Source organism: Mycteria americana, chromosome 9 (assembly GCF_035582795.1).
Source record: "Mycteria americana isolate JAX WOST 10 ecotype Jacksonville Zoo and Gardens chromosome 9, USCA_MyAme_1.0, whole genome shotgun sequence".
NCBI lineage: Eukaryota > Metazoa > Chordata > Aves > Ciconiiformes > Ciconiidae > Mycteria > Mycteria americana.
Window position 1 is genome coordinate 22,372,245 of NC_134373.1, and position 15,680 is coordinate 22,387,924.

Here is a 15,680-nt window from a genome sequence, read left to right on the forward strand (position 1 = left end):
GTTGAGACGGTCTTGCAGGTCATCATTATAACCTATTCAATATCCACATGTACACACAGTTGTACTCTCTAAATCACAAACTCACCACATGTGGAACAAACTTCAACATCATTGAGGATGACACTTTTCTTTCTATATAAATAATATATTATATACGATAATTATATATTATAATATAATATATTCTATTATATATTCTCTACATAAATATATATATATTATATATATATATATATATAGCGCCTTGATTTCTACCTAGGTGTACAGATTGAATGGCTTCTGCTTCTTAATTACTAAAACAGTAGTCAGATGGCTACACATGACCATACATAATGACATACAATTTCTGGTGTTTCACACAAGTTTTACGCTGATATAACACCAGAACTCAGCAGAAGCTAATTTCAAATTTATGTTGGCAGAAGATCAGATTCAGGACCTTTGGGAGTAAATAAATCATATTCAAGAATCATATTCAATCATATACCTCAACTGGTATAAATCAGTCTGACCGCCCTCAAACAAACTGTGATTTACACCACCAGCAGACCTTACCAGTATGCAAATAATCAAATAAGACTGTGTGACAAAGCTCTCTTAATGCATGTAATAAAGTTTCACAAAATTAATGCACTCTTTACATTAATATTCATATAGGAAAGCAAATGCTAATACTCCAAGAGAGACAACTAGTCTGATGTATGGGCTCCAGGATGTTTCATAGGAAACTGCAGGAAGTCATTGGGCAGGGAGCATGAAAAACCCTGACTACTGTAATCTTATTTTTTCGTGTATGACTTAGGAGTTGCTGCCCCATGTGCAGCAGGCAGGCCTAAAGCTTTGGAAGAGATTCGCAGGAGCCCCAGGTGAAGTTAATACAAGTCTGAAAGGGAAGCAGATGCAAGTGGTAACACCTGGATTCCAAAGACCATTTTTATATATGAAGATGAACTAATCTAGCTTTTTATTTGGAATCTCTACACAGAACTGTATTAATGAGAAGAAAAGTTAAGATGCTGGAAACTACTGCCTTGGCTCTTCATTCCAACAAGCCTTCCCCGAGACACAGGGCCACCACTGTAAATAAACAAAAATAAAATCAAACAACAATCCATAATAGCACCTTCCTATTCTGGTCAAGGTCTAAAGTCAGCCACAGTTATTCAAGGGCAGCAGAAGCCCTTTGAAGATTGCACACAAAGCACTGGATATGGAGTACTGAAATCAAGGTTACCCTCTCCTTGCCCTGTGAATCACTTTATGGACCACATAGCTGGCAACATCCTTGCTTTGATAGCTACCTCCTTCTCTGTTATATGGGTTCTCATCGTGCTGTGCTCTAGTCTGAGAGCTGGGAGAGGATGGCAGATTACTTAGCAGATAATGCAATTTTCTTAGTCAATGCACTTGGGTTATTTCCAAACCATTTTTCAGGGAATACTTCCTGGTATGGATACAGGACTTTGTAGAAAGAAAATGTGAAAGAAGCTATGATTTTTCCTAAGAAACACTTTGAGGGTTTTGTGATTAAGATGACCAATGTATTCTTTTTCCACCAAACTGAGAAAGATCCTTGATAAAATTAGGATCAGCTTGAAACCCTTCCCCAACCCAAACCCATCTTCCTACACACCACTGCACTCAGCAGGCCTTCCTCTATGGCTGCTTTTACAATTAAATGCCATTTTAAAAGCTAAGTTAGGAGTCTGTAATGCTCTTACCACTACTTTTCAATAAAGGTGCAATGGAAGATCAGCTCATCTGAATGATAGTCGCTACACACTATAACAGCACTGAAGAGGGGCAAAAGACTTTGCTTCCTCTCTATTTCAGTTGCTGCTTCTTCTATACAGAAGAGCTGGGCAGCGATGGACAAAACTCAAGACAGAAACTTCAAATCTGCCTTTGTTTGCCACCAGCAGCTCCACAGAACATCATGCATGGATAGACATCTTTTGTTCAAAGGGGGCAGGGGCAGGGGGGGTGGGGGGGGAGGAAATCAACAAGAGGGCAAATAAAAAGAAAAAATAAGATGAGACATTTATGGGGCACATAGAAGAGACAAAGACCAGGAAGATGCATAGCAAGAAATACTGGAATAAACCTCAATTTTAATTTAAATATGAGACATGTAAGGGAAATTTATTTTGACATGGCGGCACAGCTGTAAGATGAGAAGTGAGAGAGAGAGTTAAAGTGTCAGGTATCATATGCTTTGCCCCAAAACAATGCATTCTTTTTGAATCATTAACAGGCAGCTTCCATAGCAGATGTGAAATAATCAGAATCCTAAATTCTAGCTGCATATTCGTACAGCCCTGGTGCTTCAAAGATGTGATGGCTGTCATGTTTCAAGTTATAAATGAAAGCACGGTAATAAAACAAAACAAGCAAACAAACAAAAAATCCACAAAAAAACCCCCGTACCACCACTAAATCCACCCTCCAGAATAGAGCAAATGATTTAACTACAATGCACTTCAAAGTCAGTGTAAATGCAGATGCTTCAAGATAACTTTGCAGTTTTCTATTCTTTAAGGCACCTTACTTGAGTAAGAGATTTGTTAGTATTTAAAGCTCTAAGCCACTCTGGTGTTATGCCTGAGTTATCCCAATCAGGAAACAAGGCAAAACACAAATAATGCTATGGTGATGGATACAAAGTGCTACTTTCTCTTCAAACTTTGAAGTCAGCTTTCAATGGAAGAGTAAGCAAGATGAAGTAGTGTTCTTCCATTTCTGCTAGCACACTTTTCATCTTGACAACTGAAGGTAAATGTCAGGCTAGAGGTTTGAGCTCTTGCCATGATTCTAGCAAACCATCAGCCTATTTTCAAGAAAATCAACCTGTTCAGTGATTTGTCCTCTTCTTAAATAAAATAAAATACAAAAAAAAAAAAACCACACAACAAAACTTTCTGTGCACCATGCATACAGATACAAACTGAATAACTCTTAAATTAAGAGCTGGTCAAGAATGTATGCTTCTGGAGGCTGGCAATGCTGTAGAGATCTCATTTTTATCTCTACATCGTTGTCTTGTAACCAGACCCATTTATCAGTGCTGGCTGAAAGTCAGGACATCTGTTCCTGACGAAATTTTGACATTTCTAAATTTCCATTTCATTCCAAACTGGAAGAAAACCAAGTATTTTTCACATTTCCTATAAATGCTCTATAAAATAACAATTCCAGGTTAGCACACACAAGAGGTCCTCTAATTAGGATATAGGGTGTGTTTCTTCTGTCAAATATCAAACTGTTTCATTATTACCCCAACAACTGACATTTTGAAATATCTCATTTTCTAGACCAGTCAATATTTTATAGCTGCTCTTAAAGATTTTTTTTTAATTTAATGATTTTTTAATAAAATAGAAAAAAAAAAGTATTACATCAGAGTCATACGATGCCAGTGTGGTGTATAAATTACTCTGTCACACACACGTACATATATATTTACAACTATACATATATTGCCTATATAAACCATTAGTGAATGTGGAACTAAAGACTGGCTTCTCTCACCTTTTTTTTCCTAAGACTGATTTACTCCTATTATCTTGAACACAAAGTGAATAAAAGCTTTTCCAGTAAGGCATATGATCATTGTTCCCTGTCTTCTAAGCACCTCTTTCTGTGAATTTTTTTCAAAAACAAAATTATCTTGAAGATATTGCAGTGTGGAGAAGAATCAACTTGAGGGCAACAAAACTGAAATTACCCTCAAAATTGCCTGTTATAATCAAATTTAATGCTGTAGGAGACTCAAAGTATTGATCCTAGAAGGGAACAGAATGTGTTTATACCACAGCAACTCAGACTTCATTTTGGGTACCCACAATGTAATTCCTGTCTTAGGTAGAGGAGGTCCACATCTATTTCTTGATTTACACCCTGTCTGCTAACATGCCAGACTACAATAAAATCAAAAGACCCATTCTACAGCAAATGGAAAATCCAGATGTCCATTCAATCAACTGTTATGTGCTCTGCCCTAATTAAGTTTCTCCTGCAGGCTTACAGTGAACTTCAACCTAATCCTCACCTACTCAGGTTTCCAATACAGTTTACACACTTCATACAGATGTGGGATCCCAGGAGGCCCTTGGAGCCCTGCATTGTGAAAGCATGCCATTTAGTGAGGTTTATGATTTCACAGAATCACTGAGGTTGGAAGAGACCTTTGGAGATCACCAAGTCCAGCCCCCTATTCACAGCATGGTCAATTAGAGCAGGACCATGCCCAGTTGGTTTTTGAGCATCTCCACAGATGCAGACTCCACAACCTCTCTGGGTAACCTGTCCCAGTGTTTCACCACCATCCCAGGAAAGTTTGTTCTCATGTTTAAGCAGAATTTCCTGCATATCAATTGCTTGTTGCCTCTTGTCCTTTCACTGGACACTACTAAGAAGAGTCTGGCTCTGCCTTCTTTACTCTCCCTATCAGGTATTTGTACACACCGATAAGATCCCTCTGAGCCTTCTCTTCTCCAGACTGAGCCGTCCCAGCTCTCTCAGCCTCTCCTCGTATATCAGATGCTCTAAATCCTTAATCATCTTAGTGGCCCTTCACTGCCCTCACTCCAGTATGTTCATGTCTTGTAGAGGGGAGGCCAAAACTGGATTCATCACTCCAGACATGGCCTCACCAGTGCCAAGTATAGGGGCATAATCCCTTCCCTTGACCTGCTGGCAATGCTTTCCCCAGTGCTGCTGGTGCATTTCTGGCTCATACTCAGCTTGTTGTTCACCAGGACTCCCAGGACTCCATTTGCAGTTCAATTTGTCATAATCACATCAATGCAATCACTGCAAAGTTAATTTAGTACAATGGGTGTTGTAATCCTGGGGAGCATTTGGTGCTGGAACTGTTCATATTTTCAGGCTACTCTCTTATCACATCAGTTCTCTCCCTTCTCTCATACTAGGTGCGTGGGAAAAGTTGACAGATAAGTATCAACCACACAATTACCACCCAATTATTGCTTCAATATATACAAAACACGCTCCTGCTTGTGGTCTAACCACTTGCTTTTCTTTTTCTCAACAGCTTCTTTCCAACATGATGCCCATAAGAGGAATAAATACACCCAACTGGACCCAATCATCTCATCCAGCAGCATGCTTTGGACAACCACAAGTAGTAAACAACAGGAAGTTCAAGAAAATCTAATGGACAACTGTGGAAAAGCTTGTCAACAGGCACATTCCCACTCATGACCCACTCATTGCCTGAAACTTTGTTTACAACAGAAGCAACTGGTCTCACCAGTTGCAAGGGGGATTCTGGTCTTGATGACTCACTGGTCTCATCTGCTACAGCAGCGCCCAGGAAAGCCAGAGTCCTGACAGTCAGCTGCTGAGAGGCTGGAGCCCTCCAGCTCCCCAACTAAGCAGGTCTCCTCCTGGTTGAGAACTGCATCAGAGGAGCTCACCACCACCTGAGTTCGCCCACCACCCCCAAAATGTCTCAGCTTACTTTCACTTCATGTAGATTTAATTTTGTCTGCTTTGTCACCCCGTAATGCCCGCAGGTTTAGACTAGCGTTCCATGTTTATGCTGCCCACCTACAAAGTTTCAGCAGTTGCCATACCAAGGCTCATTTCTGTACTTCTTAAGGAACATTTCTTGTTCAGACTGTCCCCTTCATGACAACACACCAGGTAGTTTGTCTCCAGCTGTGTGGACCACTGCATTTCTCTCAGCAACAGGTAACACCACACAGTCACAACAGACACAAGCAAAAGCAAGCACAAGGGATATTACAATGTGCCACTCTGATCTTCTTTTCGCATTACCCACTTTAGCGATCAGCAACTGCTTTTGAGTAAGCAGGGTCCCTTTACTTTGCACTGTACACCACACTCTTACTTCCAAATAAGCAATTCCCTGCCACCGCATGAAGGCGTCTCTCACTAGCCTAGGCAGTTATGCTCATTTATACCATTTGTCCAGGTAGACAGTATTGGTGTAAAAGCAGCTTTCATAGTTTAAAGTTCTGTGTGACTACAGGATGCCAAGCATCATAGCAAAGTAGAAGCTGAGAGTGGCCTCTGCTTCCACTCTCTTCTCAGTAAGGATGAGTCCCAGGGACGTGGTAAATGACAGTCCCAGTGAAAGTTCAGGTATCTATACAATGTTGTATAGAATTGAATTCAGTCAGCAACAGAGGCAAAAAGGGAGTGAAGAGATCCCAATTCCAAAGTAAGGATTTCAGCATCATTTCTATCAAGCCTTTTTGTCCTTCTGCTTGCAGAACTAAAAAACATTAAGTTTATCTCAGAGGATGGCAAATGGGCAACGAGTGGATGTGACGACACCACATGTAATAAATAAAAGAGCCACTTTTCCTCTGGGTCATCCCATTGCTGTTAAAAATAGAGCAACTAGCTTGTTACAAAGGGTAGACAAATAGCACTGCATGCACAAATACTCAAACAGCCTTGGGAATCTAAGATTTTATGCCAATGAACAGTATCTGGGCTCCAACCTCTGTTTTTTGCACCAGTGTAACTATGTCAGATTTTTTTTTTTTTTTAATATAGTACTATAGGTTACTCCTCCCCATTCCTACAGGAGAAACCAAGACAGAGAAGATACTATTAAAAGGAAGCTATTACTGCACTCACACTGAGAAAAAATGGAATTGATTTAGATATACTGCTTTAACCATCCTAGTGTGACCTATGAGTGCAAAGAAGGCTTTTCATCATTTCAGACCAAACTTTAAAGTGCATCATTTATAATATTAAAATGAGGTTTAGGTTAGTGAACCTGAAAGATACTTCATTAATACAGGGTAGTCTAGAGAACCTTAGCATTCTGTTCCTCCCTGTGCAAAATGTAACTTGGATTAATAGCCAATATACAAATATATATATATCTTACATACTATAAAATACACAACTTGGCTAACTGGATGTTATGCTTCTTTACAGCTCTTAGACATTCTTAGTAATTGTACAGACAATTACCTTGAGAGTTAAAATTTGATTATGTTACATCAGTTAACAGTTACATGAGGCTTCACAATTGCTCAGCAGTATGAAAGCTTACCAATGGCAAAATTTGCGGTTATGAGAGGTATTAACTACATAGGAAAAAAAAAATCAAAATGATCATAAAATCATTACAATTTACTCTCTGGTTTTAGTACAGAAGTCACAGCTTTATGTTACAGGTCCACCAGCATTATGAAAACCACCTCTAAGATTATAACTGGCTATGCTAAATACTCCAGCTCTCCCACCTCTGCCACAATTTGACTGCTTCAGAATAACCAGAAATGTATCATCCTTGTGAGAAATTGATAAATGCTAGATGGTGTAGAGTTAGTCTTCTGTAAGGATCATGTGCTAAAAAGACTTCCTCGCAGAGGACGGAAGATCTCAGCCCAAGTGATTGTCAGAAACTTTGCTCACCTTAAAGTAAGACATCAGTGATTCTTCCTCTTTCAAGTGATCAGAGACCCATACGTTTCCCTCCCTTTCCCTTGACCTGGATGCCCATCCCTGCTGCACCCCCAAAATCTATAAGTGCTCAATGAGTGAAGGGAGTCACTGGTGTGGGAGACCACAGAGCAATCAAGGTGTTAGATGAACACCTCCAAGGAACTGTTGATACACATCACATGCCTCTGACTGTCCATTAGGTGCTAACTACTGTCTCAAGCATACTACTGAATATTAAATAGGGTTACATCAATTATGAAAGCTACAGACTTTTATGCTGTAATTTTAACTTCTCAAAACTGCAAGACCACCTTGAGACAGGCACAGAAACCCCAAAGGCTAATTAACTGTCAAACTACTGTAGGCATGGGATATTTAACAACTGTTGGGAAAAAAACAAAAAACACAAATATGGTGAAGTAAGCACTGTTCAGCTCAGACACCCCCTTCCTCCCTACCCTGTTGGCAGATAACGGCGATAGAGTCAAGGGAACAGACTTCCCCAAATGTTAATTTACTAAATACTTTATATGGACTAATAAGACACTGGTCTGCAGATGTGTAAAAAGAGGCAGCATACCAAAAGCTCTTCTTTTTCCAAAAGCAAATTCTTAGCAAATGCCTGTTAATCAGCGACAGAGGCAGAAGTAGGAGCAACCGAAAGAGCCACAGGCAATTTGGATCCAACTGCACAGTTACAGGAATCCAGGCAGGAACCGAATTGGAGTTTCTAATAGTAACTGGAACCTGCACTCAGACAAAACCCCACTAATGGCAGCTCTGCCCCAGTAATAGGCTCCCAGTACCCACTAGTGACCTGTCACTGAAACCTTTCCCTCAGCCAAGCTGTGGTTTGGCTGTCCGTAATTCTGTCACCTGGATATTTCAGAAATCAGTTTTAATGGCATTCTCTACTGGAGCTCAACACGTATTTCCCATTTAACTCCCAATTTTGAGATTGACGCTAATGTGCATCTAGAAATGGTCCTTTACAAGTATGCATTTTATCCACTCCACCTTCTTTTAAAGGAACACTCTCAGCTTACATCTGAACACACAACTACATTACACAACAGAGATGCATACCAGCCAACACAGACACAGTCGAGGCACGTGAGCGTACACTGCACCAGTCAGAGCTGGTAAGACAGCTCCATCCATGCCAAGACAGACAACGGTTCTCCAGGTAAAAACAATCATTTCGTTGTGAGGTATCTACTTGTGTTAGTGGCTGAAGCTCAAGCACTGCAACTCTAGGAAACAAAACCTGCTTACATAAAGGAAAATATAAATGACAGAAAATTAATAACTAATGAAAAGAAACAGAGAAATGGATAGTACAATCAGCAAAATTAAATTTATTTTAAAGCTATTTACTGTTACTGCTCTACTGTTACTATTTTAAAAAGAAATTGGTTTAAAGTTTAAAAGAAATAGGCTTTTTGATTATTTTCTTTACATTGCCTGTGTTTTTTCATAGGAAGTTATCAGTTTCAAGGTCCTATTCCATTTCAACTGAATTAAGCATTTATTAAATAGTAATCAAGCAAAAAAAGACCTTACAGCTCATCTTATGAAAAAAAGAAATTATAAAAAAAAGGAGGAAAAAAACAGAGAAAGTTATTGCCAGTGAACACATGCATCCACTTACACACAAGTGAATTACACCTGAACGATCAGATTTCACCTAACACACAGGGAACTAAGCAAGGCATCTACAAATATCACAGCCTACAAACAGGTTTTGATAGAAATAACGATCATTGCCCCATCCAACCTCCCCAGATGAGGTTTTGGACTGCTGGAAATGCAGCAAGTTTGTACACCCTCTTCCAAATTACGTATCCTGTCTAGCTTCCTTGTTGTTGTAAGAAAGCACCGATATTAGATGTCTTAGGGATTACAAAAATCAAATTTGTATGTATACGCCACATACCAGAAACACTTGCAAGGCTTTAATGTACTGTCACCTGAATGACTTTTTAGTTAACAAAATATATATAGATATATACGTGCACACACAGTCATTGTATTATGTCACCCTGATCCACTAGGAATTCTACTGTGTCATACTAAATGAGAGTCAGCTGAGGTTACCTTTGAGGCTCAATTATCATTATAAAAGCAAAATGTCATACAAAAGCCGTGAATTTCCATATGCTCAATGTCTAGAATATCTTGATCTGACTGACTGTAAATTATGAGGCTGGCTCAGTTTAAATCACTGCAGCTGGAGGGCTGTTCCTACATATAATCAAGCTATCCCTGACCATATGAGCCATTCCAACAACTGAGGAATATCAGCTTCACTTTTGAGAACTGCCCCCCCCCCCCCCCAGGCCAGAGGACAGTAACAGCATTATAAGCCTAGTTTGCTGATTTATGGAGCAATCTCATTAGATCTGAGCCCAAACTGCTGCTTACAAGGTGAGGGAAATAAAGTATACTGCAACTACAATGCAAAGATGAGACATGAGAAACCTGAGCAGATGAGCCAAGCATAAAGAAAGCAGTAATATCAGACTACTCAACTCAGAAGACTGCTGGACCACATCAGAAATCTATTTAGTTAGCACTTCTTTTGGAGGATTCAGCTGCCATCTCCCTTGACAGAAGTCTCTAAAGCAGAGGTGTGTTACCCTCTTGTTTTGCGTCCAACAAGCACACCGACTGCTAAGCAAGCATTGTTTTCATATAACCACACACCCCTCACACAGGATGTGCTTGGGAGGTTAAGAAACAATGCTGCTTCTGAGCAGTGAGGTCTAGCGCAGAGGGAGAAGAGCTATGTGATCCCATAAAAGAAAGAAGAAAAATTGTATTTGCCCAGAATAACAGATGTTTCTTTATCTTTTTAGGCCAATCAAAACTACAACACCCTGCTATTAGTAAGACCAGTTTCAATTCAGCTTTAACCTGTATTGCCCACACTAGAACTGGAAAGGATCCGGGGAGACAGAGACTGGTATTATTGAGCACTTATGTTATCTCCTTATAGCTGAAGGCATTGTATAGTACAGTACCTTAATTGCTTACATGCCTTTAAAAAAAATAGTAAGACACACAAAAGGGATGGATGCTATGAAGAAATATGTCCCCACGTTACCACTGCATTGCTAAACTCCTGCCATCTTCCAAATTACTAGATAACACTATCTTTGCGCTTAGTTATTATAGTTTTCTAAAATGTACTTTGTGTTTAAAGAAGGAGATGAATGAGAAGGAAAGGAAAAGAGAAAAGGTTGTTAAGGTATTTTAGCACCTCATCCATAACTATGATGGCCTCAGCAGATAGATCCACTAAATTTCACGGTTATGAGATTATATGTCAGAGCAAAGCTTATTTCAAGAGCACTCATCATCATCAGATCCAATTGCTGAAGCGATTCAGCATACACTTAATGTTCTAATCTACTTTTTCCTTTCATTCAGGAGTGCTGGTCAGGGATGGCAGGACAAGGAAGTGAACAAAAAGTAGTTTATTTGAAAGGAAAAAAAAGAAAAAAAGAATAATTTCAGAAGTATCTAGATTCTTTTCTTGACTTTGTTAGTTGATTCACCAAACCAGTAACAAAAAAAATCCCAGTAGAATTAACTCTGTTAATAATAGGCGAATATATATAGAAAAAAATTTCCAAGTTCTGTCATTTCAGTTGCACCCGCAAATACATACACACAAATATATATATATGTATAAAATATAAATATATGGAGAAATGCAGTCAACTTTTAACCCTTCGCATGACAAGTTTTATCCCCCAGACATACCAAGAACTTTGTAAGCAAAGATACGTGAAGTTCAAATCACAGCTCCCCCTGAACCATATTTACTACTGTGAAGATCCATGAAGTTAGTCACCCCTCATAGCAAGGGAAGTAAAACCATACTGCTCCAGCAGCCTAGCAGTCAGCTGCTGTGACGGTGTCTGAAAATAATGGATATAAAATATATAATCAGATTCTTAACAACTTGTGGCTGCTTCCCTACCAGTATAAAGAATTACAAGAGCACCTGTATTAGGTATCTTACAAAACAAAATAGAGAATACACTGATGTTACAAATATTGCAGTACAACCATGGATTTAAGGTAGACTTAGGTTTTTTTAAAAATGTATTACAGCATCTATTTTTATTTTTTCTCTAGTTGCTACCATTGCAAAAACAGGGAACTGTTACACATCTGCAAAAGCTTGTTCCAGGATGGAGCATGTACAACATCAGTCTTGAGTTTTGACTCAAAACACAACTTGAGTTTTGAAAGGAAAAAATGTAGCTGTTTTAATACACAGAAGAATGAAAAATTATCAGTTTAACAGATATTCCTCTCTTCCTTTCCAGATCTTGTATAGCTTTATCAATTGAAATAATTGCAAGCCTTTAATTAATGATGTGCATGAGGCATTTCTGTGCCTCCCAACAAACAAAGCACAGAGGTCTGACAAAATAAATTACTAATGAGCAATAATACAGCTTGATCTTTCCCCCATTCAAGTCAAAGACAATCCCCCTGCTTTGATCAGTGGAAGCAGGTCCAGTCACTTTTGCTCAGCCTGCTTTAATAAAACGCTCTACATGAAAAATCACAATTGTACCATGCCATGTGGATTAATCCCACACAAAACGGCCTGATCCTACTCTCACAGTGGAGTTTTGTAATTGATTTGAAATTAAAAAGGAAAAAACACACACTTAAGCAATTGTTAATAAAACCTCTTTGGAGGTCCTTCACCTATCAGGCTAGCAGAACACATTTCCAGATATAAATTTCAGAATCAGCCTAATGAATACAAGAGAATTATGAAAACGCACCGATTTTCTCATCTGTATAACTAACACTTAAAAATATAATGTACTGCAAAATTAAAAATTACTTTAATTGAAAGAAGAAAAATAACCAGAGGGAGTGGTTACAGACTACTAAATAATCAGTGTAGCTTCTATAATGCATCAGAACTAGCAGAAACAACATGATTCTAAGTTTAGACTGAAATTGTCTCCCTGCCTAACTGTTCCTCCATCTAAACACAGCCCTGCTGTGATACATATTGCAGTTCAGATGGCAAGAGATGCAACATCACAAACCCACTTTCAGCGCTCAAAGTACACATTGTACAGACTGCAAAGGAAAAAAAAAACCACTAATGATTTGACATTATCTAAATAATACTTGGCACTCAAATTGTAACTATATTGCAGTATTTAACTCAGGATTAGTGTTTAAATCAACTTTTGATAACCTCAGATTTTCACGCAGACCACAAGTTTTGCTGACTTTTTCAGTAAATCTGTAAAGCAATACAGAAGTTAACAACAGCCCATGACAGCTTATTTTTCAAAACAAATACGGTCGTCTCAACTGAGTCATGAAAACAGCCAAGTTTTTCACAAACCAACATCCCAGGTGCCATATTCTAACCTGGGCGAGGGAACACTTAAGAGATGTGGGGTGCTACCTGGCAGATCAGCTATTTAATCATTTTTAAAGCATCTTTATAGCCTCTCTCTGGCACGTGGTAACTACTGGTCTTCCTTTATCTTCCTTGACTGCCCTAAGAGCATTGCCTAGGAAGACAGCACTGAAAACACGTCGGTGTTGGCATAAGGAATCATTCTTTTGTTCTCTGCAGATGGAGGGAACACCACCTTTGTCAGGCAGCACAGAAGCCCATTTGGTTTCAGCTGCCTCCCCGTGACAGGCAGCCTCTGTTAAATACCCGTAAGGAAACACTCACAGAAAATAAACTGTCATTGCTGACCAATCACAAGTTTGACGTCTTGTGTTTAAATATACATATATGTGTATTTATATATTTGTGAAATGTGTATTTTGAATTCAGCAGTCTCAAAGAACGGTGAGTTTGGTTCGGTGACGAGCAGTGTCTGGAGCGTTTCTTCACCGAGATCCTACATCCTGACAGTACTTGGATTATTTCCGAGATATGGCACGGACCGTTCACATTACTACCAGAGAAACTGGCCAAGCAAAACTCTGCTCAGCCACGCCTTGCCCTCAGGCTGGTGCTCACCACCAAACTTCCCATCCTACCTGACGCCCAGGTTTAACTGCCGCCGCCTGCCCTCAGCCGCGCAGCGGAGCGCCTCGCGCCTCCGGCGGGAGTTAGGCCGAGTCCTGCCCCACGGCGTAACGTGCAGAGGAGGGCAGCACGGGCTTCGCCGCAGTTTACTCTCTCGAGACCGACCCTGCGGCGGGAGCCCTGCGGCGGGGGCACGGGCAAACTCTCCTGCCGGGACAGTTTCCCGCCCGGGCCCGTGCCCACAGCGCTTCTTGCGGGGCTTCCCTGAGGGGGGCGGCCAGGACCCCGCCGCAGCCTGTGGGTAGGGGCCCGCGGACGGGCAGGCCCCGGCTCGCACAGGTGCCGGAGGGCCCTTCTCCCCCGCCACCAGCGGCGGGCCCGGGGCGCCGCGGCCGCAGGTGGAGGGAGGGCTGCGCCCATTCCCGGGGAGACCTCGCCTCCTAGCGCCCGCGCCGGACCGCGCTGCGGGAGAAGAGCGCCGGCTGCCTCCCGAACCCCTCCACCTTCCTGCATCGGGCCCGCTACGTGACCGACCGACGGGGGAGGGAAAACGCAAGAGCCCGGCAAGGCCGGGAGAGAAGCGGCGGCGGGAGGAGGACGCCGGGCAGCCAAGGTTCCCCGGCTGCCCCTCAGCGAGCGGCCGCCGCCAATGCCGCGCGGCCCGCCCAGCCACGCCGAGCCCGGGGCGGCGCGGGCGGCTCAGCGTTACCTTTCGAAGAGCAGCCGGATCATGAAGATGCAGAAGGCCAGGGGGAAGGCGAGGTAGAGGTCCTCCGCCTGCGGGAAGGCAGCTTCCTCCGTGCTCTGCAGGTCCGCCCAGGTGACGTTGTGCGGCAGCCAGAACCGCTCGTTCCAGAACCAGGCGAGGATCCCTGCCATCTTTGCTTTGTCTGCCGCGGCGCCCCGCGCTCCGCTCCGCCCGCCGGCCTCCCTCGCCGCGGCGAAGCGTGTGCGAGCGGCTGCCGGGGGAGAGGAGGATGGAGGCGTGTGTCAGCCCCGCAGCCACGGATGATGCTGCCGAGCGGCGCGCCGCGCTGTGCCGGCTCCCCGCCCCGGCCGCCCGGCGGGGGCAGCGGCCGCCCCGCCTGTCACACGGCCGCGCCGGCCCCCACTGGCTTCCGCCCGCGCCCCGCCGCGCGGTTGCTCGGCTGCTCCGGGGCCCGCTGTGCTCCTCGGGCGGCCGCGGGGCTGGCCCCTCCGGGCGGCCAGAAGCAGCCTTCCCCCGCCCCTCTTCCCCTTCCAAAAAACCCCACCGAGTCCTGAACCAGAAATTACGCGGCCCGAGCGAGCGGGGACCCCGTCCTAGGGGCGCTCACCGCGGTCGAGGCTGCCGGCAGCAGCGCGCTGCACCCGGCGGGGAGGCAGCCTCCGCTCCAGCGCCGGCTCGGCGTCCAACCGGCCCGGCGGCGACGCGGCTCCGCGCCTTGTCACCCCGCCTGGCCGCCGCGGCCTTCCCTCCCGCCGCGCGGTATTGCCGGCGAGCCTGGAAAGGCTGTCGCCTGATTTAAATAGGCAGATGGCAGCAACAAAAAGCCCTCCTTTTCTGCGCTCGGCACAGCCACACGGACCGGTATCGGTTGCCTCAGCCTGGTCCCCGCGCGAGTAACCCCTGCCCGCAGCGCTGCTCCCTGCCCTCTCCTGCTGGGGCGTTTAAATAGGAGCGGGACCGTCCTGGGTGAAAGGACCCTCTGAAACATTTAATGACTCAACCGTGTATGCATGTACAGCAAACAGGCGTAAATGAGACAGGGAGAAGTGTCTGAGAGCACACCACTCATCAGCAACAAAAGTGGCTTCGCACTCCCCGCTGAAGAAACCCTTTTTGTCTTTACGTAGGTTTTTACTTTCGGTTCCTTATCTCACCACCCAGTCCCGCTGGAGACAAGCTGCAAGAGAAAAACTATAATTGTCTTCACTAGACTTTACAGCAAAGGTGACTATCAGGCTTTAGTGTAGCTGTAGCTGCTGGACTGTACACATGGTGATCTAGGGACACGCAAAATTACTTCAAGTAGTAGGTATACTGCTCCTCTAACACCACTATTTTGTCTGTCCTGCCTCACTTTATTTTAGATTACTTCAGTTTTCTCCCCTGCGTCATCATCACACTCTCCAGCTGGCTACTGAATACTAAGAGGCACTGACTTCTGCACATGGCATACTCCAGAGTTTTATCATCCTGCCTTTA

At 43.1% G+C, this 15,680-nt stretch overlaps 1 protein-coding gene across 2 annotated transcripts in view; it reads right to left on the bottom strand.

Annotated features, from left to right (window-relative positions):
• The window catches only part of CERS6 (ceramide synthase 6), a 138,807-nt gene extending 123,779 nt beyond the window's left edge, over positions 1–15,028 (bottom strand). The window contains exons 1-2 of one of the 2 annotated variants that reach the window (XM_075511796.1): positions 14,809–15,028; positions 14,202–14,451 (exon numbers count right to left, since the gene is read on the bottom strand). In XM_075511796.1, the coding sequence (XP_075367911.1) occupies positions 14,202–14,371 (170 nt within the window). In that variant the 5' untranslated portion in view covers positions 14,372–14,451; positions 14,809–15,028. Of the gene's footprint in view, positions 1–14,201; positions 14,566–14,808 lie in introns of those variants that run through there. The other variant, XM_075511797.1, reaches the window with a different exon arrangement.
• Positions 15,029–15,680: the final 652 nt, after the last annotated feature.